Source organism: Scophthalmus maximus, chromosome 8 (assembly GCF_022379125.1).
Source record: "Scophthalmus maximus strain ysfricsl-2021 chromosome 8, ASM2237912v1, whole genome shotgun sequence".
NCBI lineage: Eukaryota > Metazoa > Chordata > Actinopteri > Pleuronectiformes > Scophthalmidae > Scophthalmus > Scophthalmus maximus.
In genome coordinates, this window is record NC_061522.1 from 20,303,235 (window position 1) to 20,329,284 (window position 26,050).

General features: G+C 46.7%; 1 protein-coding gene across 2 annotated transcripts in view; it reads left to right on the forward strand.

Moving 5' to 3' along the window:
- The first annotated feature begins 765 nt into the window (after positions 1–765).
- The window catches only part of LOC118312854 (ras and Rab interactor 2), a 33,743-nt gene continuing 8,458 nt past the window's right edge, over positions 766–26,050 (forward strand). For both annotated transcript variants that reach the window (XM_035637846.2, XM_035637847.2), the window contains exons 1-8: positions 766–934; positions 10,722–10,882; positions 16,855–16,949; positions 17,224–17,422; positions 17,501–17,615; positions 19,650–19,722; positions 20,251–20,342; positions 23,823–25,235. In XM_035637846.2, coding sequence (XP_035493739.1) covers positions 10,814–10,882; positions 16,855–16,949; positions 17,224–17,422; positions 17,501–17,615; positions 19,650–19,722; positions 20,251–20,342; positions 23,823–25,235 — 2,056 coding nt within the window. In that variant the 5' untranslated portion in view covers positions 766–934; positions 10,722–10,813. The remainder of the gene's footprint in view (positions 935–10,721; positions 10,883–16,854; positions 16,950–17,223; positions 17,423–17,500; positions 17,616–19,649; positions 19,723–20,250; positions 20,343–23,822; positions 25,236–26,050) is intronic.

Here is a 26,050-nt window from a genome sequence, read left to right on the forward strand (position 1 = left end):
GGTGAGACACGTTTAGTTTGCCCAGGGCCGCCTCTAGCCATTTTGGTGCCCTAGGCCAAATTATGATTCCACGGTTCCACGTGATTGTACACATTGAAAAACATATTTGTGAATATTGCTGCCAGATTCCCACTGGAGCTTTATTAAACCCCTTTAGACATGTCCGAAATGATTTGATGTCTTACCCCAGTCCTTACCTGAGGTAAGATCTGTTCACCTTTAGCATATGAAAGCACAACAATTCACAGATTCATATTTATTTCATATACACTGATACCATTACTGATATTTAACGTTGCCAACATTTCTCCTCTTCGTCCTCCTCCTCCTCTCCCTCCTCCACCTCTTCCTCCTCCTCTTCTTCCTCCTCTTCCTCCTCCTCCTCCTCTTCCTCTCCCTCTTCCTCTCCCTCCTCCTCTTCCTCCTCCTCTTCCTCCTCCTCGTCCTCTCCCTCCTCCTCCTCTCCCTCCTCGTCCTCTCCCTCCTCGTACTCCCTCCTCGTCCTCTCCCTCCTCCTCTTCCTCCTCCTCCTCCTCTCCCTCTTCCTCCTCCTCCTCCTCTCCCTCTTCCTCTCCCTCCTCCTCTTCCTCTCCCTCCTTCCCTCCCTCCTCCTCCTCTCCCTCCTCCTCTTCCTCCTCCTCCTCCTCCTCTCCCTCCTCCCCTCCCTCCTCCTCCTCCTCCTCTCCCTCCTCCTCTCCCTCTTCCTCTCCCTCCTCCTCCTCTCCCTCCTCCCCTCCCTCCTCCTCCTCTCCCTCCTCCTCAGCGCCCTGATCCCAACCCGGCGTCTCTGTCTCCGAGCCGCAGTCCAGCCATGTAATCCTCCGCTGACACCGGCTCCTCGGTGTCCATCCTCAGTCGCATCCCGAACAAAACACGGCGGCGAGGTTTTCTTCATGGAGCTCGGCCCGAGGATTTCATAAGTACCGACTTGAAGGTAAGTGACGAAAAAAAAGGAGAACAATATTTGCAGCAGCAGTGGTCCAGATGGCGAGTTCACGGACCATCAGTTTAGGACGTAAACAGCAGCTTTTCTAAGTTTTATGGGGATTTTTGTTGTGTGGAATGCGTTTCCACACCCTGACTCCTGACGTGACGAGTGTTTCCTTCGGGTTTATACCTGCTCACAAGAAGGCGACGGGCTGGAGTTTAACAGTGAAACGTTTAGGTGAGTGAAGCGATCGTATATTTGTAAACTGTGACTGCAAAGGTGGAAGTCTGCGCAGCGAATAACAGGGCGAGTGTTGAACAACAGACTCGAAAACCAAACATGACAGCATCGTGAAACCAAACTCTTTCTTCTGTTGCCTGTGGGATGTTTCCCTCCTCACTGCTGCGGCTTGAGTCGGAGTTTCCTTCGTTTCTGTGTGTTCAGTGATACGTTATACCCCTCAGTTCGTGTGTGTGTGTGCGTGTTTGTTTGTGTGTGTGTGTGTGTGTGCGTGTGTGTGTGGGGGTTCATGTGTGTGCGCGTGCGTTCGCGTGTGTGTGTGTGTGGGGGGGGGGTTCATGTGTGTGCACGTGTGTATGTGTGTGTGCGCGTGCGTTCGTGTGTGTGTTTGTTTGTGTGTGTGTGTGTGTGTGTGTGGGTTCGTGTGTGTGTTTGTTTGTGTGTGTGTGTGTGTGCGCGTGCGTTCGTGTGTGTGTTTGTTTGTGTGTGTGTGTGGGTTCGTGTGTGTGTGTGTGTGGGTTCGTGTGTGTGTGCGTGTGTGTGTGTGTGTGCGTGTGTGTGTGCGTGTGCGTGTGTGTGTGTGTGCGTTCGTTCGTTCGTGTGTGTGTGTGTTTGTGTGTGTGTGTGTGTGTGTGTTTGTGTTCGTGTGTGTGCGCGTGCGTTCGTGTGTGTATGTGTTTGTGTGTGTGTGTGCGTGTGTGTGTTTGTTCGTGTGTGTGTTTGTGTGTGTGTGTGTGTGTGCGTGTTTGTGTGTGTTCGTGTGTGTGTGCGTGTGTGTGTGTGTGCGTGTGCTTGTGTGTGTGCGCGTGCGTTCGTGTGTGTGTGTGTGTGTGTGTTTGTGTGTGTGTGTCTGCGTGTGCGTGTGTGTGTGCGTGCGTTCGTGTGTGTGTGTGGGGGGGAGTTCGTGTGTGTGTGTGTCAGTGGGCATTCGTGTGTGTGGGGGGGTTCGTATGTGTGTGTGTGTGTGTGTGTGTGCATGTGTCTGTCTGCGTGCGATCGTGTGTGTGTGTGTGTGTGTGTGTGTGTGTGTGTGTCTATTATTCCTGCAGAAGCATCTGAACATGCTCTGGCTTGATCTTACTGCAGCAGCATTCTTTTTGGTCCAAGTTCAGGGAGGTCAGGTAAGGCTGAGGCCCAGATTCCTCCAGCTTCAACCGATGATGATGTAGTGTCTAATAAAAGTCCATACATGTGTGCGATGGCTATACATCAAACATATATTTGAACAGGGACTTCAAAGTGTTGGATTTTTCTGGGAACTATATGACTTCCATATGATAGGACCCTCAGGCATCACTGTACCGTTTTAGGGTCTGTACACAAAACGATTGCCGTGGGTAGACCACAGTAAACCACCTTGACTTTGAAACACTCACTGTTATTGTTGTTGGGGTTTTTTTGGACTTGGAAGACACACACAAACACAAACACCCCAATACCTCTATTAATAATTATCTAAATATGTCCAATATCTCCAATCAAGAGCTTCTACGTAAACGCTGAATGACTGAACTGGCGGACTCCGTGGCTGCTGATGAACTTAAAGGGCCAGTAAGCGATTTTAATCCAACAAACTTTTTTTTGTAAAATTCAGCGAATATTTCCTCACGGCCTGCTAGATGTCGGGTCAGTGTGTGCGCTGAAAAAGAGAAAAACGGGTTCTCGGCGCAGTCCTGTCAAAAAATGGTGCGGACCGCACCACACATCACTGCATGTGCAGGTTGTCAACATCGCTCCTCGACACATTAGGAGCCGTGCTAGCGACAGACGCTATTAATCAGGCGGGTTTTAGTCCCTACCAGCGCAGTCAAACTATCAACAACAAACAATCTTTATCCAAAATCGCTTACAGCCCGTTTAAGCACTGAAGCATTTCTGTTCCTAACCCCTGGATTCCAAATAACAAAACAGTGATGATCAGAACGGCCCTCAGTAGAGAGCGCATACCTCCGTCAAGGCTCAACAGTGTCCTTGATTCCAATCGAGTTGCACCAAATTGCACACACTCATAAATATCAGCCCCCTAAATCTAGCGCATTATTCCCCGGGGAAATCGCTCGAAATATCCTGAAAATGTCTTATTTCATAACGTTACAGAAAGCGAAGGTTCCTGGATCCGCCCCTTTGTCTGGATCTGAATCAAAATTGGATGGGTTCTTGGCCCATGTCCTATCCTTCCACCAGGGTTGTTGGAAATCTGTTCTGTGGTTTTTGCGTAATCCTACCGACAAAACCAAAACAACCTCCTTGGTGGAGGTGATAATAAAACATAAATCAGTGATGGGAAATCTTTTTATAAAATCCCTCCCGCTCTACAAAAACTCACTGTCAGAGAAACCAACATGCCCTCTGTTCATTTCCATACAGCCCCTTTAACTCTAAGAACCTATTTAAGTATGTATTGTTTCAGCATGTTGCAGCTTCTCCAGTTTGTCCAAACGACACCTGTCGGTACCTGAACACAACGCACATTAAAGGGGCAGTAAGCGATTCTGAAGCAACTCACGATTTGTAAAAATCCGCGAATAATTCCTTTGCCGTGCGTTGGCTGTCGGTTCTGTGGCCGGCCGGAAAAAAAAGGTGGGTTTTCGGGGCAGGTCGCTCTGTAAATCGCAAACCCCAAAAATGGTGCGGACCGCACCACGCACTAACCACTAGTGGGACTCCTACTCCGGGGATCCAGGCTCGCGGCTCGGCCAGAGCAGGAAAATCACAACAAAAACAAGTTTTCCCCAGAAAACGCTTACTGCCCCTTTAACTCCCGTGCAGCCCATTTTCTAAATGAGCGGTTATCTGACGTTTATCACTGTAATGAAGGGGCCGATTTCCTCATTTAAGCTTCTCTGGAATCTGTCGCGGAGATTAGCTTCACTGCAGATCCGGGGGCTTGATTTGGCTCACAGAGCCCTACTTTCATACGGCTGCGGGGAAATGAATCAGCAGAAAGGTATTTTATTGAAAAAGAACTTGCAGCTTGTCTTTACTTGATTAGCTGATTTTTTTTTGACTTTTTTTCTTTTTGCGCTGCAGCCTGCCTTCCTTCAGGTGCTTTGGTTTTTATCGCCTGAGAGAGATACGTAAATGTCAGAGAGTCCCGCCGCGGCCAGTGTGCAACCTGAAGGTAGAACTGAGAACTCCCCAGGTCTATGAAAAGTGATGTCATCTTCGCTTACTGTCAGTTACCAGTGGGAGAAGAAAGTGTCCCCGTGGGCGGTGTTAACACTGAACGCTTTCACAGGGGCGGCGCCGCTGTGTGCAGTAATCCCGCATGAAATCAAACGCTCATCTTCGAGCTTTGTCCTATGAATTCAACTGAATATCAGCTGTATGCATGAATTCAGATTCAGATCTCAGGGCAAAATGAGCCGTGGGCCTGTATGAAAAATCAAGGAGCCCTTGAGGAAGCGTGACTGAAAGGCCCACGAGGCTGTTAAACAACACCTACAGCTGTTCTGAGGTATTTCCAGAAACCTCAAAGATTCTGCTGAGCGTCTGGATGAAAAAAAATATAATCCATCTGCTGCACGATAAAAAAAACCCACTTAACTTCACTCTTGATCCAGACGAAGATGTTCGCCAGAAGTGCATATGTCTTTGCTCACTGTGAACAACTTAACCAGTTATGTTACAGTTGTATTTGAGTGTTGATGTTGCATTCTCATACACAATGATTTGTTCATAAAATTGTCTTAGACTGCCTAAAAGTATCGTTCTTTGTCCATGTCCCACGCCGCCGCGTAAACTACCTGTTACTATTTAGCAGACGTTTTGTCCAAAGCCACTTACAAAACATAACCATTATATATAAATAAATAAATAACACTGTAAATGAGCCAGTGTAAGTATGAAATTACAATACAACAACCAATCATGCCAAATACCAAACTATCATCATGTTCAAAAAAAGTGTGTCTTAACAATTGAACTAATTAGACAGATAATAATCAAAAAATATATTTGGTACTTTTACCATGCGTTTTTAGCCACCAGCAGCTCCGGTTTGCTTTTGGGGCAAGGTTAAAGGGATAGTTCAGTGATTTTGAAGTGGGGTTGTATTAGGGACTTATGCATAGTTAATATGTCGAAGCAACTTTTTCCAACTCGCGCCGGTGCAGAGCAGCAGCGTATCACTCCGCAAATCAGCCGTCCGACTCAGAGCTACCGCGGTAAGGTAAAGCGGCTGTGTGCTGCTCTTGGTTGGCGAAGGTTGGGAACGTTAAACTAGACGTACAATTTACTAAACCACCAGTCTTCATCCTCGAAGTGTTTCATCCGGGGAACTGACACCATTGGTAGAAAGACACCCACTGCAACTCTAGTTCTCACCAACTGTTGAGAACTAGCCGCAGGGACCTAAATTAAGTTCTGGGTAGATGTTTCTACCCCCCATGAAGTCCCTGTTCGTGGGGTAGTACTTTAGGAAAGTACAGGGACCTTTGGGGGTGGGCCTTCAGCGCTATATATTTGAATATGTTGGGAAAAAGCGAAAGAAGACAGGTACACGTCGACGTAACGATTGAAACCAATATATTCCTCATTTTGATAGGTCATAATAAAGTGGTCACTGTAGTCTGCGACAACAACCTGAACCTGAACCGATCGGAGCTGAACACAGTATTAAACAGCACAAAGCAATGCAGTGGGATGTCACGCCGATTTCCCCGCCCCAATCTTTTGAATTCCAGCAGAAACGCGACAATACGCATGCGCAAGCGGTGAACCGATAGACAACCTCATTCCTATCGCGGTGGCGGTGCCGTGGCGTCGGCCTCCGACGTACCCGGCCGTTCACCGGTGCTGTGGCGCTGCTCGGTCGAGATCGCGCCGCCCTGGTGGACTGGAGCGGAACGCCTTGTTGTAGCCGTTTGTCGTTCATACGTTGCCTCATCTCCGTCGGTCTTCAGACCGGGCAAACATCAGTCTACTGGGGCATTTTTCGCCCCGTTGAAAAAAAGTTATCAAAAGAGGAGATTTATGCTTTATCTGAAATGTCTTGGAAAGAGTACATGAAGTCCCAAACGGAGACAGTAACCATGCGCGAAAAAGCCTAAACAGGAGGATTTGGACATCTTTTTGTGATCCGACCTTACAAATGTATTGCTCTGAGGCAAGTGATATCTCTTTCCGCTAGTTCCTTCTCTTCCTTTTTCAAAACTGAACAAGTAGCGACACGGCCCACCTCCATCCATGTAGAACTCCTGGGACTGATTTAAAGGGGAGTAGCCCAGAGGAAACAGCCAAGGCTTTTCCCGGCTGACCTTCAGTGTGGAGAGTTGTGGCTGACACACTTTAAGACCATGATTTAGTCCGGTGACTCCTTGTATTGTGAAAGTTGATCTGTTCGATTGGTGCTTCTTTTTTTTTGCAGTTGTTCGCTTTTGTGTGTTGCTACTGTGAGACTACTCCTCGCGAAGAGAGCCCTGGCTGTTGGCGATGTCGGCGTTTGCGGGACAGAACTTCCGTAAACATGTCATGGAAGAGCTGAAAGTTATCCTAACCTTCTGTCCGGGAGGGGGAAAAAACTCGAGTCGACAGATTCCTGTGTGTTTCATCAAAACCAAAGATTTTCCTCTGTAACTGTGCAAACATGGGACAGTCGGTTCAGCTGAACTCACCAAGAGCCGCTGACCCAAATACTGCTCGGCGGTCGCACACGCGCGGTCACACGCGCACACACACACACACACACACACACAATTGTGGGGCTGTTGACAGGTTTTCCTCACAATAGATGCCGCTACCTTTTTAAGTAAATAGTCAACGTCAATGTATCATTTCAAATGACACATTCTCTTTCTGCCCCATCGCCCATGTCCTGCGAACCCATCCACACACCCACACACCATCCTCATCTGGTTTGCCTCGGGGCAACCACACGGCCCCCGGTGCGGGGGTTCTCATCTGCGGAGGGTTTATGCAGCTGCAGCCCCCCTCCCACCTCGTGCTCGGCGGCTCGGACAGCAGCGTGGAGCCCTGTCAGCCTAACAACACTGTTCACTGGCTCTCTCTCACACACACACACACACGCACACGCACACACACGCACACAGCAGCGCTTCATGTTGTGCTGACAGTTCAAACCAATAGCACTTAAGTTTGTTGCATATGTTTTGACAAGGTGGGACAGGGAGACTGTCGGGGGAAATATTAGTTTTTATTCATTTTTCTGGCAGTGTTTGTGCTGGGGGGGATATCAGTCAGTTTGAAGGGGAAACAGAAGAACAGTCCCTGTGAACAGCCGAGTGTTGTGGGACCAAACTAAAGCAAACTGTCTGCGTGGCTGCCACTAGAGTTTCACTTTGGATGACCACAAAAAAGAATTCACCAGAGCAATAATCACTGACATAAATCAAGTTTATACGTAAAGTTACTTTCCAGTTTGTTGTTATAATCATTTAGAGGCTCTTATCCATTACATGTTGATCTTTTTTGGAATATTACAAAAGGCAAATTCCATGATTCGCAGTGTTTCCCCTAGGCTTACTGGTTTGGGGGGGGGGGGGGGGGGGGGGGGGGGGGGTTAGGGTTAAGGATCACAAATCATGTTAAGTCTCTTCCACAATCTTTCATCAATGGCATGGGAAACACTGATTTGACTTCTGGCCTGAGCCTGGTCTGTTGTTGACAGTCGGGTAACATTTATACATTACACACAGTGACACAGTTACATTATTACCCATGAAAACACTCGGTACGTATATGGTATTGATTATTCGTTGTTTTTTAAAAAAAAAATCATTTCATCAAGCCGTCAGTTTTCATCGTTGACAAGGAGGTTCACTGAATAGAAGTTAGATAAATATTTATTTCACAGAAGTCGCGTGGTTTACCAGTCCACCAAGTGACGTAAAGAGGCAGGAGGAGGTTAAACACCATCTAAAGGGATTGCGGCAACCCAGTAATTCTCATCAACAGCTTATAGTTGATGTATAAGACATTAGTTAATATGTGTCATAATAAATAATAGCCATTAGTTACAAGTGATAAAGCAAGCATGTAAAGGCTACTTCATTTAAAGGGGACAAGCCATTAACAATGTAGGTCCGCGGAACACTGCAGCTATTCACCAGCTCCCATGTGGGACAGCCTGACACCCTACTGGGAGAAAATGAGGGTCCCCCGCCAATCAGAGTGGGCCGTGAACCCCCCCCCCCCCCCCCAAAAAAAACAAAACACCGCCACAGATCTTAATGAAGTCCTGCTGTCATGCTTCATCGATGATCATTGTGTAAAACACAATGCAGTCTGCGTATGTATGAGGGGCACTGGGGGCTGGTCTGCGTCTCTCACCGTCTGTGAAAAGTAGAGAGAGCTGGCGGATCTGTTCATGTGGCATGTTTTACAGACGCACCTGAGCCCGCATGTGGGTTCAGCTCAGGAACAGCGCTGCTCAGATGCGTCGGCTGAGGATCACACGCCCCACGCACATATCGACTGATCGCACGCGCAGTGCTGGGGAGCGCCCGGACGTGGGCGACGTCTTGGATGGTCCGAGTCCAGTGTCGTTTCCTGCGGTACCCAACAGTGTGTGGACACAAAGACTCGCCACTCACCGGTTCACAGGAATCTCCTCGGTGGGAACCATTGTGTAAAGTTCATCGTTGAATTCCCCCCCCCCCCCCCCCCCCCCCCCCGCCCGTGCTCTCGGCGTGTTTGTTTCTTCACTTTCCTCCGTTTGTGGAAATGAAATCATCGCGCCAGACTATCAGTTCTACTTTGAGACAGGACACAGACTCCGTCGCCATCAGCGTTTACGGTAACTGAAGTCAGTTACCGTAAACGCTGACTGATCTTGATCAATAGATAAATCGTCTGTCTGTCCTCTCCTGAGACCAGAAAATCTCACCGTGTGATATCTTTAAGATATGAATCTCATTTTTCTGCTTTGTTTTTTCCCCACCTCTAATTCTTACCGTATAAATTCGAATGTTTAGCATGATTGTCTATAGAACTGAAAAGTGATCCAGAGAGAAGGGAAAAGCTTTTTACTCAGATGACTGCAAAGAAAAACTGAAGGGCAACAGGTGATCAGAGGCGGACATATTTTTAGAGGACAAACTATATTTATATGAGTGCCCATGCCTAGAACGGTGTGAGCGAAGAGAGCGAGAGGGATTTTTATGGATTGGAATTCCATTGGATGGACACAACACATTCGTGTCACATTCATATAAACATTTTGGTCACCTGACGGAACCTGTCCCACCATCAGTTCAACATGCTTTAATTTATGAGTTAATGTATTCATTTAATGCAGGTTCATGACCTGACACCTGCAAAACCGAGCACATCTCCATCATGCTCAACTACACTGTCTTTAGTGCCAATTAGAGGCTGTTACTGTTCCGTTTTCTGCTTCGTTGTTCATATTGAGGAATGATCACACAGAATATATCATCTGCTAAACCGTCATTACATTACTACAAACAATATTGCAGATGAGACTGCAATATTGTATATACACTCGTCGTGTACAACAATCAGTCCTTAACACAGAGACATGACGTAGATGACTTTGACAATCAATTCGTAGGAGACAAAATGGTAGCACCGAGAGTAAGAGCTCATTTAAAATTTCACAACAACAATGCAATAAGAACAGCACCATGGCAATTGTTGGAGACCAGATCCAATCTATTCTTTCCTGTGCCTTGTTAACCACTGACCACGGTGGGCAGTTTGGAGTTTTACTGATGTTTCCATTTTGGTCTCACGCAAAACTTCCCTTTAGAAGTGTTCGGTTTCAATTCTGATTGTCCGAAAAAGTCTCCTGACGTGACCGTCTGAATTTTTTTTTTCTTCCCTCCCCCATCGGCCTTCGATGGTGGTGGTGGTGGTGGGGGTGGCGGCTTCCTTCCTGTGAGAGATTAAAGCGGACAGACGAGCGAACAGAGCATCTCCCGGTCGGCGAGGACCGTGAACCTCAGCCGGGAAGGGAAGGGCTGCCCTGATAGTCTCAGCCCGCCTGGGGGGAAAGACGGAAGGACCGAGGGAAACTGAATCTGACAGAGGGAAACGGGAAACCAATGAAATAAAATAAATACGATGATTAAATGTGACGATTTGAGATAAATTCCAGGTTTTTCCAAGTCCTTCAAATTCCACAGGACCAGTGTCTTACCGAAGCCCAAAGGCCTTAAAGCTTTGCTTCGATGGGTGGGGTGTGGTAGCAGGGCTCGCCAAAATGAATTATGTATGTACGAGGACATGGGAGCAATATATTGGAAAAAGAAAAAGATTGAAAACGTGAGAGAAGAAGGAAACAGTAGAGTCAGGCAAAGAGAGTCCAACCAAACAAGAATTGAGGACTGGAATGAGCTAAAACCAAAAGGTCGGAGGCTTTGCGAGAGAGGAGGAATGAAGAGAGACGAGACGGGGAAGTGAAAGGAGAGGTGAACGTGTGGAGGGGGAGGGAGAGCAGAAGGAGTAGAGACGGAGAGCCTTCCAGCAGACCAGCGCCTCCAGAACACTGGCTGTGGGCGAAAGCAGGAATTTCCCCTGGTTGCACCACAGCTGAAGTGTCTGAAGTCAAATGTGCTGTTCTGACCCGCAGAGCTCCGGTTCCCTGCAGACGCCGTCTCAGACGTGGGCGCGCACACTCAGACGCGAGGAGGCGACTCGGGCCCCGGGGACCGGACGTCGAACATGGCCGCCCGCTCGTCGGCCGGGAATCCCCCCAGCGGCCTGACGGACAGGAGCGGCAGCTTCTTTAAGGTAACGGGGAGTCTAGCTGACGCCAGAGAGAAAAGCAACTCACGTCCTGCCTATCAGGCCTTTAACTTTCGTTAAAGCTTTCGTGTTTATAACACAAAAACAACTCCTGTAATGGGGGAGGAGTCCATCGCCTTTGGTGGTTTTTAGCCTCTGACTCTGTAGAGGTTATACATGACTTGGTGTGGTTGAGATAGCATTAATATACAAGTTAATATACTACATTTATTTGAACGTACTTTACCAAACATCTGTTCAACACTTTTGATCAACAGTCATTTCTCTCTATTAGCTGCATTCCGGTCCAGTGAACGTCACCAATAATTTTCTGTCTTTGTCTTTATGAGATGTTGCAAACACTATTCATCTAATAAAAAAATCTTCCTGCTGACACTCACATTTCACACACACACACACACACGCTCACATTGTGCAGACAGTCATAAGATCATTTATGGATTTATCCTGTCGAGTTGTTGTCATCCTCACATTACTTGGTCTGACCGAGCACTTTCCCCCGTGCGTTCAGGAAATGTAATAGAGCGTTGATTGATGACACTCTGAAGTGGAGCCGTGTCACGAGAGTTTTCCTTCACTTTCTGCCACATATTGGAGCCGCGCTTGGAAATGAAGAGAGCCAGCTGCATTTGTTGGCAGCCTGACAAATGCATCCACGGGAGGAATAAAACTCTCTCTCACCCCCTTTTTCCGCGTATCTCTCTTCCCAGGTTCTCGTCTGTTCCGTTTCCGCCATCGTTCGCTATAAGCGTAAGCCCTGTTTACACCCGGTTCAAGGTGGGGATGTTGGACCTGTATTCTGCTTCACTCTTCTGTATGCAAAAGGCGCAAAACAGAATGTGAGGGGGGTCACCGCGGAGTTTTTCTTCCACCTTAATGTCTGCAGATGAGGCAGTCACAGAGCCAAGATGGGTGTCTGGTTTGGTATCAGCAGCTTCCAGAAGCGGCAAGTTGCCATGATCCACCAGCTGTGGAGGGGGGGGGGGGGGGGGGGGGGGGGGTGAACAGGTTTAGTGTAATTTACGCTGGCAGCTTTGCTGGTTCGTCGTTGGTTCCCGACGGGAGGGAGAGCGCGGTGTGGAGCGAGGGCAGGCTGGAGCTGGAGAGTGAAGCCAGCCGGTACTGCTGGTCGGGTGAGTGCAAGTGGTGGCAGCGGTTGGATCCCATCCAAAAACTAAGTTGCTTTAGTTGCTTACTAACTGGTCGCAAAGAAACGTAACGCAACGTAAGGGCCCAAGGGTGAGGGGCCCCCGAAAGCCTGGAATCAGTGTTTTCTAAGTAATTAGTGTCTTAAAATGAACTAAAAATTGGCTGACTACATTGGTTGAGAGACTGATATATGTATCATAAATGAATCAGCATCATAGCTGCGGGCGGCCCACAGAGACTGCTTATAGGGTAGGGTTGCCAACTTTGTTACTATGAAATAAGGGACAAAGGCTGGCCTGGTATGGTTTTGTGTGAATATACAGTATAGTGATAGCTAATCTCTTGATTATATATTAATACATAGCTCCCATGCCTTGGCAAAATACAGTAGTTTTATCAGTAGTTTGTTAATTTACAGCAGGTATATCCAGAGCCAGCCCTGGCAACGTTGGCGCCCCAGGTGAGATTTTGGAGCGGCTTTAATGCGGGCGATGACGAGCTCTTCTGACAGTGTATGAATGTGACAGATAAAATGCGTACATCCGTATTTCCACATGTCAAATCGACTGAACAGCGCCACACATTGCCGTAATTTTCTCTTTTTTTTTTGTGGGGGAACTGGCGCAGTTACTTAACGTATACTGATACTACGCACAAGCACTCATACATAACAAAACACACGGAAAAACACAGTCACAGGGCCGTCACAGCCCATCGGCCCAAAGTGGATCTAGTTGTTTGCCCTTGATGGTCTCAAAAAAGTCTAAACCCATCAGTGATGGTAGGTGCTTCCTTGCCTCAAATCCTAGAAGTCAGATGCTCTCGTTTTTAGAAATATTACTTAATTGTATATTCTTTACAAATGACCCATTACAAAAGTTTAATACCGAGTGAATCATCAGCTTTTACTCTGTTTGACTGCAAAAATCCAATTTTCACCTGATAAAAGGACGACGGGGTCCAGGAGAAAATGATTGTGGATGCTGGTAATTGAACATTCCATCTTTGTTTTCAGACGTTAATCTTCTGTCCATCTCTCTCACTCGTGGCTAATCTGGATTTCATAAACCCAAGAGGGATTTGCTATTTTGTGTATTTTACAAAGTGAAATTTGCAACTCTGAAATGAAACAGAAGATTCTAATTGACTCAAGACACATCCTCCACGAAGAATTTGAACTGCTGCATGTTATGTGATGCAGTTCCCCTTTGGGACAATAAAGTATAGATTAACCTTACTGTACCTCAGCAGTGTATTTACAGCAGCTGCAGCGTTGCCATTGTACCTCCTGCTCAATGTCATGGAGCAGGGGACCTTAAACGCTCGCTGTGTCTACGTGAAAAAGTTACAGCTCTCACCGGCCGCATCTGCCCACCTCATCCAGCTGAAGCGCACATGAGCAACGGCTTACAGAGCTCCAGAAGACAGATTTAGACCACGACTATGAAACAAAAACTGAATGTTGTCTCGCTTTTCATTTCCTTTGCAGCCTTTTCCATCCTCGCCAGCCCTGTTAAAGTGCTCTGTCTGTCTGTGTGTGTGTGTGTGTGTGTGTGTGTGTGTGTGTGTGTGTGTGTGTGTTTCCGTGTGACAAAACCAAACACATAGTTTCCCATTGACTCCATTCATGGCTTTAACAGCAGCCCATGCAGAGAATCACTTACCTCTTATGTATATTAGTGTAGCTTCTTTAGAAGTTTGTGTGTGCTTGTCTACGTGTGTGTGTGTGAGTGTGTGTGTGTGTGTGTGTGTGTGCGTGCTTGCGAGAGCCGCCTCCCTCTGTCCTGCCGTGTCCGTGTGTCGTGCAGAGTGAATGGAGTCAATAAAAGTGGGAACAAACCCAGGTGAATGAAGTGGGAGAGGCGTATAAAAGTCAGCGAGAGACGCAGACTCGAGCTGTGGAGTGTTTCCTGGATGTCGGTCATTTTCCTCTTGAAGTCAGAGTGAAATCAGGCCTGCACGAGCGCCGCCATCAGGGCTCGGCGCGGCACTCTGCCCAGACCCGGTCACTCTGCGACGCTCGTGTTCGCTGACCCTCATTTTATAGCTCAGGAATTTCCCATGTCTTCTCCTCTGGCCCCAATCCCGCATTTTCATTCAGATAATTCAGTGCCTGTCTACTGACAGAAGGTAATAAGCATCTTTCGACTTTCTTTCCGTGGCTGGATTAAGTCTCTGGGGGGGCCCCAGGGCCCCTCAGAGACGTACGTACTCACTGTACTCTATACCATATAGTAGATAATGATGGGTTACCAGAGAACAGACTGGGGCATACTATATTAATGAATCATTAGGTGATGAAGAGTTCATAATGATCTGCCATCATTGATTTTTTTTAAAACTATTTATTACTTGTCGCCAGACCTTGGAACTCTGGAACACAGAAACTAGAGACGGGCAGCACACCCTCACATCGGAGCAGCGGAGGATTGGTGTTGACTCAAAACTTTGAAATAGTTGACAATTTAATTGGTTGGTTGACGTTGACAGTTTGAGGTACATTTTTAAACACTGTTGTCCTACAGTGCCAGTCAAATAACACATTTCCCAAATGTTTTTTCCCCTGTTTGCGATTAACGCAGTCTGGCAGCACTAATTCAGGGGGTCGTGCAGTTTACACTGCACTGTACACTTTGGCCGTTTGCAGCATCTGATTTGAAGGTTTTTCTCACAGGAAAGCTGACACTGTCTCTCCGCTGTGTGAGAGAGCGTCGACTGATTCTGTGATGGAGACTCTCATAGTAATTTCTGTCACCACAATGGTTCAACCTGAGCGTCACCGGCCTGACCCGTTGTGTAACGGGAGTTTTACCCCGACGGAACGCTGGGGGAGTCTGAGTTCCTCAGCAGAGCTGGCTCCTCTCAGTCCTGCGAGGGGGGGGGGGGGGGGGGGGGGAGGCCTGTGGTTACTGTGGTCTGGCCCGCAGCACGGCCGGTGGAGAGTAGTATGGTAGAGGATGCCTCCTACTGGGTGAAATGTGCAATGGCAGCATTGGTTCAGATGCAGGAAGTGTTCCTAAAGACCAACACCTACAGCTCGAGGATGTTTCTGTATAGCCCTTTGTGTTTGAACCACGCGGGCGGAGTTTTTCTACAATCGAGAAACCCTGATGATGTGACATGAACTTGCCACGTTTCGGTGGATGTTGACACACTTTCCCTTGATCGCCTTGAGTGCTCTGGTCCTAATTACGCTGCGCTCATGTGGCCGCCCTTGTTTTGTTTGCATCGTCGGACCCAGATTATCAGTGCAGAGCGTCACCGAATTCCGACATCTGCTCAGCAAAGTCTCGGGACGCGCCAGAATCCCTGGGAGTGCTCAAAAATGTGGAAAGAGGGAATGTGCAAAATGCAGGAAAAAACAAGTCAAGTCAACAACTTGTGGCAGCCTTTAACTGAGCAGCGTCTGGCTGTTTTTTAAGGAGTCCTTTTTTTGGGGGGGGGGGGGGGGTGTTTAACTGTGCTTCACCAATGAATTTTGCCAGAATGTATTCTCACATCGCTCTTTACTTTAGATGAGATGTTTTTTTTTCCTTTTTAGGAGGAAGCAAAGGAGAGTTGAAATGGTTGCACGGGAAAGACGTGAGGCAAAGGTATTGTGAGGTGAAAGGGACGGGTGCGCGCCGACAGTCATTGTAATTTGGTCCGGCGCTTCAGTCCACTCATCAACACGGCCAGCCGACGCAGCAGCCATAGACTGTATTGAACAATGGACGTCCGGTACACACAGGGTCCAGAAAGTGAAGTACCTGAAACCTGTATTCTCTTGAATGACCAGCAGACTTGACCCAACAAGTCGGTTTCTGTAGGGGTCTATGACAAAATGACCCTACTTCTCACTTGATTTATGACGTCCCTCAATCGCCAGTTTCGAGTCTTTACCGATACAGGATGGTGTTCATTCTGTATATGTGGTTAGTAACTCATTTAGAGTGGACTAGTTGATAAAGCTACTACCGTCCAATGGGAGCAGTTTGCAGGTGTACGTGCAGTGCTGTGTCCTCGAGCTCTCAGTCAAATATGGTTATTTCTGGTTTAAAAAACAAAATGGAGCTGGCCAAAATGCTAAACTCTCTAGTTCTGTTTGAAAGAACACACTCCTCTATTATAACTGAGGCCCATATGAACAGTGACATGGGATACACATGTTAACATTTTTACGGGCTCAATTCTCTAAAAACCAGTGGCAACATGTCGTAGTTGTGGTATGCTTTGTGAGGCTGGAGTTAGGGATTGTAGAAAGAGCTGCCGTATCTGAATACGGAATGCTATTTGAATGCCAAAACTGTTATGAGCCAAAACTGAATACAGTACAAAGGCATGACAAACTGTCATTACCAGCCTCTATTTTTTTGATTAACTCTTCCCAATCACAGATTTAAAGGAAAGTGTTGACAGTACTTATCTTGGCTGATGGGAGATGCAACCTTACAAGCATCCAGATGTTTACATGACCTCACAGACAGCTGTGCTGTTCATTGTAGAAACTATTACTGGATAAAAACCTGCGTGTGTCTTTGCAGTTCAACCTGGGAAATTTTGTGACCAGTCCCGGGTCACTTCTTTGACAATGCTTTGTTTCCTGCTTATAGGAAATGAGGTCCTGGCACGGGAAATGTGACAAACCGCCTTCCCTGCCTTTTGTTCTCGATCTGACCAGTGCAGTCCGTCCGCCACAAAGCATCAGTTTCATTCGTTGTGATTTATGTTTGAGCGATGTCACCGGTTTCGTTTATTGGTATTCGCCCTCCACTTCTCCCCCTGATATGAACTCGTCACTCGAAGCCTCTCCTTCTGTCTCCTTCCAGCTGATCGACACGTTTGCACTGGAGATCGGGGAGCTGAAGAAGGAGATGGTCCAGACCTCTCCAACTATGGACAAGGAGCCCACCGAACTACGGGGGTAAAGCTGTTTTTCTCATATTGCTTTTAGACAAAACTTTCCTCCACCGGACCTAATCTAGTTTTTGCCTTACAATATCTGCAAATATTGCCGCAATAAGGCAGAAGGCATTTTACCATCTGCATGTGCTGCATTGTTTTGTACACTGTCAAATTTGATTTCCTTCACCCGTATTTGTAAGTTTGTAAATATATATTCACACTGCTGCTCATTTTTCACCAGCAGATGGCACAAGTGTTTTCACTCTGTTTGTCGCTCTCTGTCACACTGCCAGGCTGGGCAGCGAGGTGAGTGGCGTTTACCTGCATTCCCCCCACTGCGGCGGGCTGGGCGGTGAAAGGGACTCTGGGTATGACTCCTTGCGGAGGAGGATGAGCGTGCTGGACAGGCTGAGTCAAACCCACCCGGTGTGGCTGCTGCTGGTGGTCAGTGAAGAGGAGGCCAGTCGCGTACTGCTCAAGCAGCCACCAGGGGTGAGGGGCCACCGTCCTGTGATACGAATGTTAACGCGTATTTTCCACGTCATGACCGACGATTCCTCTCCGGTGCAGGTATTCCTGGTCAGGAAGTCAGCTGCTCTGCAGAAAAAGGTTCTGTCCGTGCGTCTGAAGGAGGATCAGTCAGGAACTCCCATCAGCCACTTTCCTGTCAGAGAGAGCCAGTACAGTAAGCAGCATGTCGGTCACAATCGGTGACCATTCAGAAACTGTCAAATAGATTGATGATTTAAAAAATATTCTAAATTTCACGTTATGTCTTTTCATTATATCACATAATCTAGTACTTGCAATATATATTAAAGGAACAGTTTTGTATATAACTTTTAATTGAATTAAGTCCTTTATTAAATTCAAATTATAACGATCTCTACGGATCAGAAAGTTCAAATTGTGTTCTTTCAGTTTCCCATCGCTCTCCTGATTGTCAGTCGTTCAGCCACAACCACGTCTGCAGTCCCACTGTGCTCTAGGTCAGGAGAGTTAAAATAATTTCATTTCCTGCACGCCTCTGCACAGTGCGTACAAAGATAAACCCATTGACAAATGGGAAATGAGAGTGTGACCAGGGGAACATCCCTTTGGCCTACAGTTGTAAGTGGACGTTTTGCAACGGTCAAAAATATTCGAAATTCGAAGGTATATTGTTTGCCGTGTTTTGTAGCTCTCAGCATGCCTACGCTCGCTAACTAACTCTCAACCCCCATGCACAGCCCTCAGGCTGATGGGAAAGTCGTTTTGAAGGTATTTGCAAACCGAAACATTTTGACAAGATGAAATGACGTTGAGACATGATAACGTTAGATGAAGAGCGAAGGTGATCACCAAAAAGATTCCACTCAATCCTGAGGGGGAACTTGAGTGGCGGCACCAAAGTCCTTCCCATAGTTTCAGTCTGGTCAACTGACACATTGCCGTCCCTTGTGCCTCCCATACACTAGACGACCTTGAGAGGACACTGAAAAGACTTTTAAAAGACTTCAGTCTGACGCCCTCTCACATCTAAAGACAATGTGTCATTGGTCACAGAGTTTTCAGTCGCAGTCTAGGATTTTGCAAAGACTGGGGACCTTGCAGGGTCACTATTTAAAAGACTGCAAGTAGATTCCTTCTTAGATTATTTCCCACCATGCTCCTGGTGGAAGTTTACAGGAGAAGTTGTTGAACAGTGGAGAAGGACCAGCAGCTTTTAGCCACTAGGTGTCCTAGTGTGTGCAATGGTTTGTACAGAAAATATAAGCCAACGAGAAAAAGAGAACAGGCCGCAGAATTCACCGGAGTCTCCATGCAGTGTTGCAGCATGTATTCCCCGACCCCTACATGCTTTTTCTGCTTCCTGTTTGGTTCTGGAAAGAGCTCACCTATTGGTTGTAGATAATGTTCACGTCACTATCTGCGTGAGCGAAGACTAAAAACCTACGATAATATCAAACACGAGAAAAAGACTGACGTAAAAGAGCTCAGATCACCAACTTACATCCAAACGATCGAGATTACGGGAGCGCACCTCAACTCGAGCGAAACTCTCATGATTTTATACCGACAATGGAATTTTGTCTACGACAGTGAAGTCGCTTGAAAGTCGTTAGGTCTAAGGGCGGCATTAGACGTGCATTTATTTTGAAGGCCAACAATGATAAAAATCATTGCAAGAACCAAATCAGTAAAAGTGTAAACCAGAAGAACTTGGCATGTCCAGGAGTCTATGTTAAGTGGAGGGTGCAGCAGCTGGATAGCATGGCGGGTATTATCAGTGCTTGGTTCCTCATTGACTCACCCACGCGACACAGTGCAGTACTGCTCTCTGTGGCGGTCCGAGCCTCACCCTTAGCTCTCAATATTGGTATGGAATACAGTAATGTCCCCAGTGACTTTCCCAACCCAACCCCACAATAAAGCAGCGTTGCCAAGCACCGGCCCTGAGTGGTGGGAGCATAGTTCGCATAGTGCAGCCCCCATAACTGGTCCAAGCAATCTCAGATGGTACACTACACAGGCCTGCCCCACGTGGTGGTTACAGCCTTTCCCCTTGTGATTGCACAAGACCAACAACCAAAAAAAAGTATATATTGTGAATAAACTCCTGTTTAGCAAGTATAATGATCACTTTGCTATTTCTATAACATGTTGTTTAAATGTGCAGAAAGTTGCTCATTATAAAGAATGTATAATTTCCTAATTTTCCAACTTCCTCTGTTTGCAGCCTTTTCTCTCGAGGGATCTGGGATCAGTTTTGCAGATCTTTTTCGCCTGGTGGCCTTCTACTGTATTAGCAGGTAAATACACATTCCCTGTTCTGTCTGTCCATCTATCACATCCTTTAGCTTCTCTGTGCTTTGCTCTGTGATGGGCGGGGATTTGAGGATGGAAACTCCGTGGATGCAAATAAAGTTTGTTGAGTAAGCAGTCAGTTTTCTGTGCCCAAGGCTCTCACTTCTTGTTTTAGCTCGTGCCAGGGACTCAGACAGACTCAAACAACAGACACCGGAAATAGTGGGGCATTGTGCCACCGGCAAATAACAAACACAACACTGGATGTGACTATAGAGAGTCAGCATGTTTATATTAGTGAAGACTTAAGGTGTTTCCACTCTTCTGTATGCCAGTGCTCCAGTTTTGTTTGCCAGCGAGACATCACTTTCACCTTTGTCAGGGGGCATCACTGTCAAATCTGCACTGTAACCATAACCATATAGCACTGGACACTGAACAGTAATGATGACACATACTCACTGTTTCAACTATTTCTCATTTCTGTCCTGGTTTTTTTTGTAATATTGGCCTTATGTTTGCATTACCCTTAGGGATATCCTGCCTTTCACAATCAAACTCCCAGAGGCCATTGCATCGGCCAAGACTCAGAAAGAACTGGAGGAGGTGGCACAGCTTGGAGCAGGTAGCTTCATTTATTACTTTTTATTTTTCTGAAGTACGCTCATCTCGAGCGACCTTGCTGGTGATTCTCCAAGAATTGGAATCACAAATCAACTGACTGCTACACATTTTTTTCAAAGCATACTACTGTTTTTAGATTGGTGTTCTTCTGTTCAGGCTGCCACAAGTTTAAAGTAATTTCACAATAAAAACACAAAAAACTAAATGGTTCTAAATGTGCTTTAAAGAATGGAGCTGGAAATGGGAGACGATTCCCCTAGCTTAGCATGAAGACTGTAATCTGGAAGTTCTCTCCAGTGTATAAAACCCCTCAAAAGCCCAATAACCAACATGTTGTATCTTGTTCGGGCATCGAGTTATGTGCACTAACTTTTTCTTGGTGAACAAGAGTAGGCACTGCGACTTCCTGGAGTATGATCATTACAGTGCGATTGCCAGGTTTGGTATTATTCATCCGTACAGATAAACTTGCGCTCAAAGACCTTATATCTGGCAACCTACAATACCGTAGATGATGAACAGAAGTGCCGGGCTGGTGGATGAACAGTTGCTCCCCAAGAAATAGTTTCAAATTGTAATTTCATTCACATTTTGTTTATATACAAATCATACAAGTGAGAAGTGAGTGACTGACAAAAAAAATGAGTGATATTGATCTTCTCCTCTAACTCAGATAAGGTTGAAAAACCATATTTGACATAACATTGTCAAATATTGCTGCTTTCTGCTAATAGAACTAACAAACTAAAATTGCACTGTTGACTGCCAGTCAGGAAGAAATTATTGAGGTCATGAGGTCTGTGTTTGCTTATTCATCCATAGCTCATGAATATGGTCTTTCAGGCATTAAAACAACTTTTCATGAGGATCCCCTCATAAGCTCTCGTTCATTTCAGACCGCATTCTGCCCCCTGCCTGTGTTTGCGCGTGTGATGACGTCACTCAGAAGCCCGTCTTTAACATGCAAGCTGTCAATCATACAAAGCAAAGACAGATGAAACAACCAGCAGTTGTCTGCAGAGGTTTTGTTTATTTTTTCTTTGTCAAATCACCCTGACCATTCGGGTCTGCTTTCACAGCAGATTTAGTCGCTTCATGTCAGTCGAGTTATTCTAGGCACAGCTGCTGTGAAACTGCAGTGAGTCAGCTTCCTACAGTAGAAGCCTACGACATTACTCAGTGCCCATATGGGGGGGAGAAGGGAGTGGTGAGTGGAAAGCTACAGTAGGCTGTGCGCTGTCCAAACACACGCAGCATACCACATTCAAACATGTATGGAAACACTGTTTGCAGGCCCGCACTCCTTTGAATGGTTAGTGGGTGTGATGCGCTGTAATTCGTTTTTGCGCTGCAGTTCTTATATTTGATGGAAAATGCTCCAACTGTGAGCCAGTTTCTGAGCCTCTCTCCCTGAGCAAATGCATACATTCGTTAAGGGAAACTCCCCGTCTCCAGTGGAAAGGTTCTATTTAAAGACGAAGCAGACTGCCTTGATCTGCGTTCTGGAATCTGGGCATGCACATGTGAAATACAAGCACATGTTGCCAACAGCTTCAGACATTTGAATATATCGCAGTGACTGAGGGTGGAAGTGTGGTATACTAGAGTGGTGGGCTTTAAGCCAATTCAAGTTGAGCTTATCATGAATTTGTTTCATCATGGACTATCTGTCGTGAGGATGCGGTTCAACTTTTTAGCCATGCTAGGGATTCGATTTGTTCATGGTGGATTGCCATCTACTTTATGACCAAACAATGCAAAGACTCATGACATTCCCATCAGCTGTGCTTTGCCTTTAGGGAACATGGTAAAAAATGCCAAAGAGTGAGCATTGACTCTATGTAGGTTTGCATGCTAATAGCATTTAGCCCAAAGCACCACTATACCTTGTTCTGCTGCATATCATAGCGCTGCTCGCATTACCATTATCAGGAAAGCCTAGAGCTGACAGAATGTTGTCAGTGGACATGATTCTCTGCATTCTAAAATGTGTACCTCAAATTCAGGATTTCTTTACTTGAAAAAGGGAAGAGAGACATGCCTTATGTCTGAGTTCCCCTAGTTGATATTATGTTTTAGTTTCCTTTAACCCAACCCTATGTCATCATATTCATATTCTCTGCATAAAGTCTGAATATTTCACCCATTGTACAACAGAGTTGTGTCATATATTTTCTGAACAGTTCTTCTCTGGGCTGACACTGTGATGTTTATTGACCTTGCACAATGTTGTTTTTAACTCACACCACAAGTCTTAATCAGCTTTTCAATTGACCCCGAAGCAACATGGAACTCCCACTGATACTGGCTAAACAGACATTCTGTTTTCATTCAATTTTAATAATTATTTTCAGAAGCTTCCAATTTTGCAATTTTTTCGATTGCTGTAAATCAACCCTCCGTGACTTGTTTCCTGCACAAACATTTCACACTAAAAGCCCTTCAATGTTCCAAAAGGGAACAAGAATACCAAAAAAGATTGATGATGAAAAAGTTAATGAAAACTGTATTTTCCACCCTTACTTTTTTCCTTTATTTGTGTTAAATTATTTAAATTTGATCTTATGCTAAATAAATCACAGTATGTCCTTTTTCTGCTCAAATGTCAGTTAGAAATCATCCAGTGGTACAGTGTCGGCTGCTCTTAGTCACATGGGCCAGTAAGAATAACACAGGCACAGTTAACTCTCTAGACACCAAGGTAATATATGACATCTGAAACTGCTCCACTAGCGGTCAGCTGGACTTAGCTACCCAGGAATGCAAGAGTTCATGTTTCCATTTTTAGGCTGCAGGACCAGTCGTCACCAGACTTATGCTGCAGTATCTGTGTGTATGTTTGTTGCCTGTTGCTTACAGTTTGGTGAAATCGTTGTCTTGTGCCTACAAAATAAAGAACAACAATATAAAAAAGGAAGGTGCAGAGGCAGAAAAATCTGATAAAGGGTTTGCAGACAGCTACAAATTAATTAAACAGCAGAAAATGGTACTAACACTACTCGGTTTAGGCTCCAGGGAAATACAGCTCCATGTAGAATTACGAGAGGAAAACAGGGCAGGAAGAAGGAGTGGAGGAACTGGGGCTGTGCGCCGTGTGGTGTGTTGAGTGCCCTCCCACTCTGTGATTAGCTTGGGTGACTCCCTCTGCATGTCTCTGGGTGTGTGTCGGCATCCAGTGAATCAAACACAAGAGACACAGAGCTGAATTCACGGCACTTCTCCCACCAGCAAGACGGAAAGGCACAAGCCGGCAAAAGACAGGCACAGTGAAAGAAGTAAGAAGAACTTTGAGTAAACTTCTGAGGTGTTGGTGGAAAACAGTTGAGAATACTGTCTTTGTTCTTTTACATCTATCTATTCTTTTACTTGAACACTCGTGATCCCAGTTGTATGAGGATATTTTGCCTTTCTGGAAGCTTTGAATGAACTATGTCTATTTCAAAGTTGTAATGTTTGCCTTTCTATGTTTGTGTGTTGACAGGCTTCTGGGACTCTGCCCTGTGCAGTCAGCGGCGCACCTCCCCCCGTCCCTGTCGCCCTCTGAGCCGTACCCTCAGTCCCCAGCGAACCAACAGGAGCGGTGAGGTTGGGGGGTCACAGCAGAGACTCGCCGGGTCTTACTGCGAGAGTGCGCCCCCAACACTACGGTCCCACGCTCCTCCACCTTCTTTTCATCTGGAGAGAAGACATTCCAGTAGTCCCCTGTGCTTCGTTAACCCACTGTTTCTCCAGACTCATCACTACCTCTGTGGAGAGGATTCCCCTTCACATGCTGTCAAGTCCAACAACGACCGAGGGAATGTGGGGGAATCGTCTGTGAAGACGTTAAGCAGCAGCGAAGTTGGCGAGCAAAACACGGACAAGATCAAACTGAACGGCAAATCGAGGCACCCTCCCCCTCGCCCCCCTCCTCCCCGCTCAATGCCACGCCGCCGCCCTGCCCCACCTCCACCTGGACCTCCAGCGGCTACCACCAGACCCAAGAGCATGCCAGAGGCTGTTGTTCTGGCTGCCAAGCAACACCAGTCCCCCAGCAGGCGCCCTGCACCCGCTCGACCACCAATGGGTGCCAAGCACAGCAGCCTTACCAAAGGTGCCAGCTCACCAATCCCTGTGCCTTCAAACCCACGACCTCCAAGGCCTAAAAAGCCTGATCTGGAAGCCCACCGCTGCCACATAGCAATGGACGAGGAGACCATTGCCAAGGCCCTGTCTCGTGCCAAGCTTCCACCATGCCAGCCTCCGCCCGCTGTCCCCGCTGATGTACTACTAGAGAATAATGCTAGGAGTCCATCTAGTCCTAGTGAGAGGGGACGCCAGCGGCTCAGTGATATGAGCATGTCCACTTCTTCCTCTGACTCACTGGAATACTCACAGTCTCCTGGATTCTCCCTGGGCCTGACCCCGAGTCAATCTCGACACCTTAACCACCAAGACCCAGTCGAGGACAGCAGTGAGGAGGATGAGGATGGGGAGGAAGATGAAGAGGAGGACTATGGGGTCGGCCTGGAGACTGATCTAGAGATGCGCCTCCGCACATCCTTTAAAGCCCGCAGACGAAGGGTTGGTGTGAGCCTGAGTGGGGGGTCCTTTATCCTCCCCAGGGCCTTGAAAGGACGCTTCCGCAAGGTGAGTGGCATGCTGAGCTCCCTCATGACGCCGGAGAGACGGGCGGTGAAAAGGATTGCCGAGCTGTCCAGGAACAAAAGTTCCTACTTTGGCTCCCTGGTTCAGGACTACATCAGCTTTGTTCAGGAGAACCGGGGCTGTCACACATCAGGGATGGATTTTCTGCAGACTCTCAGGCAGTTTATGACGCAGATGAAGGCTTACCTGCGCCAGAGCTCTGAGCTGGACCCACCTATAGAGTCACTGATACCTGAGGACCAGATTGGTAAGTAGGACAAGAACATAGAGAATCTGCACACCATGACGCCAAGTATAGCTTTTGCGATGGGTAGGTTGTGAGTGCATTTGTGTGTCCTGACTTTGTGAAACATCTGCTCATGCACGCGTGGGCACGTGTGTGATGTGTTAGTCACGTCCCATCTCTGACAGCATTCAGTTCCCTACATGTTTTCATTCCTATATGATTCGAGAAGTACAGCCTCTTCAGTATTTCTTCAGAAGAGGATTTCAAAATGACTCAATTTGTTGACAATGTTCAGCGGGTGCCCAGGCTTGCCGTTTTTCTTGGGAATCAGACATATTAGCTGAAGTTTTCCACATTAGTCTGCCTCATTATAGGTGTTGAGTTACGGAAATGCCATTGTGCTGTGCCCAAATAAGTTATTCTTGGCCTCTGCTCACTCGTATATAGTCCAATAGGGCAGTTGAGGCTCATTTTGAAAGGAATTGGGGAAGGATGTTGAATCTCTGTACTTTGGTGGTATTTGTCAAAAAGTGTCCACAGCACAGAAGTGCCAAATGCTGAACTCAAAGTCTGGTCAGATTTGTGCTATTATTCTTTTATCAGATGATTTCTGGTTTACTACAGTAGTACCTTTAGTCAAAAGCCATGTGCATCTGCTTGTGTTAACATTTGAGAACTGTGGTTCCTACTTTGGATATCCTGTTCCTGATCCGAGTGGAGTATATCAAGTGTGTGGATCCTGTCCAATGAGGTCATGATGATAGCAAAAACAAAGTTTGCAGACATGAGCAATGGCATCAAAGGGTCGTTTCACTCTAATCAGATTATTGTGGACA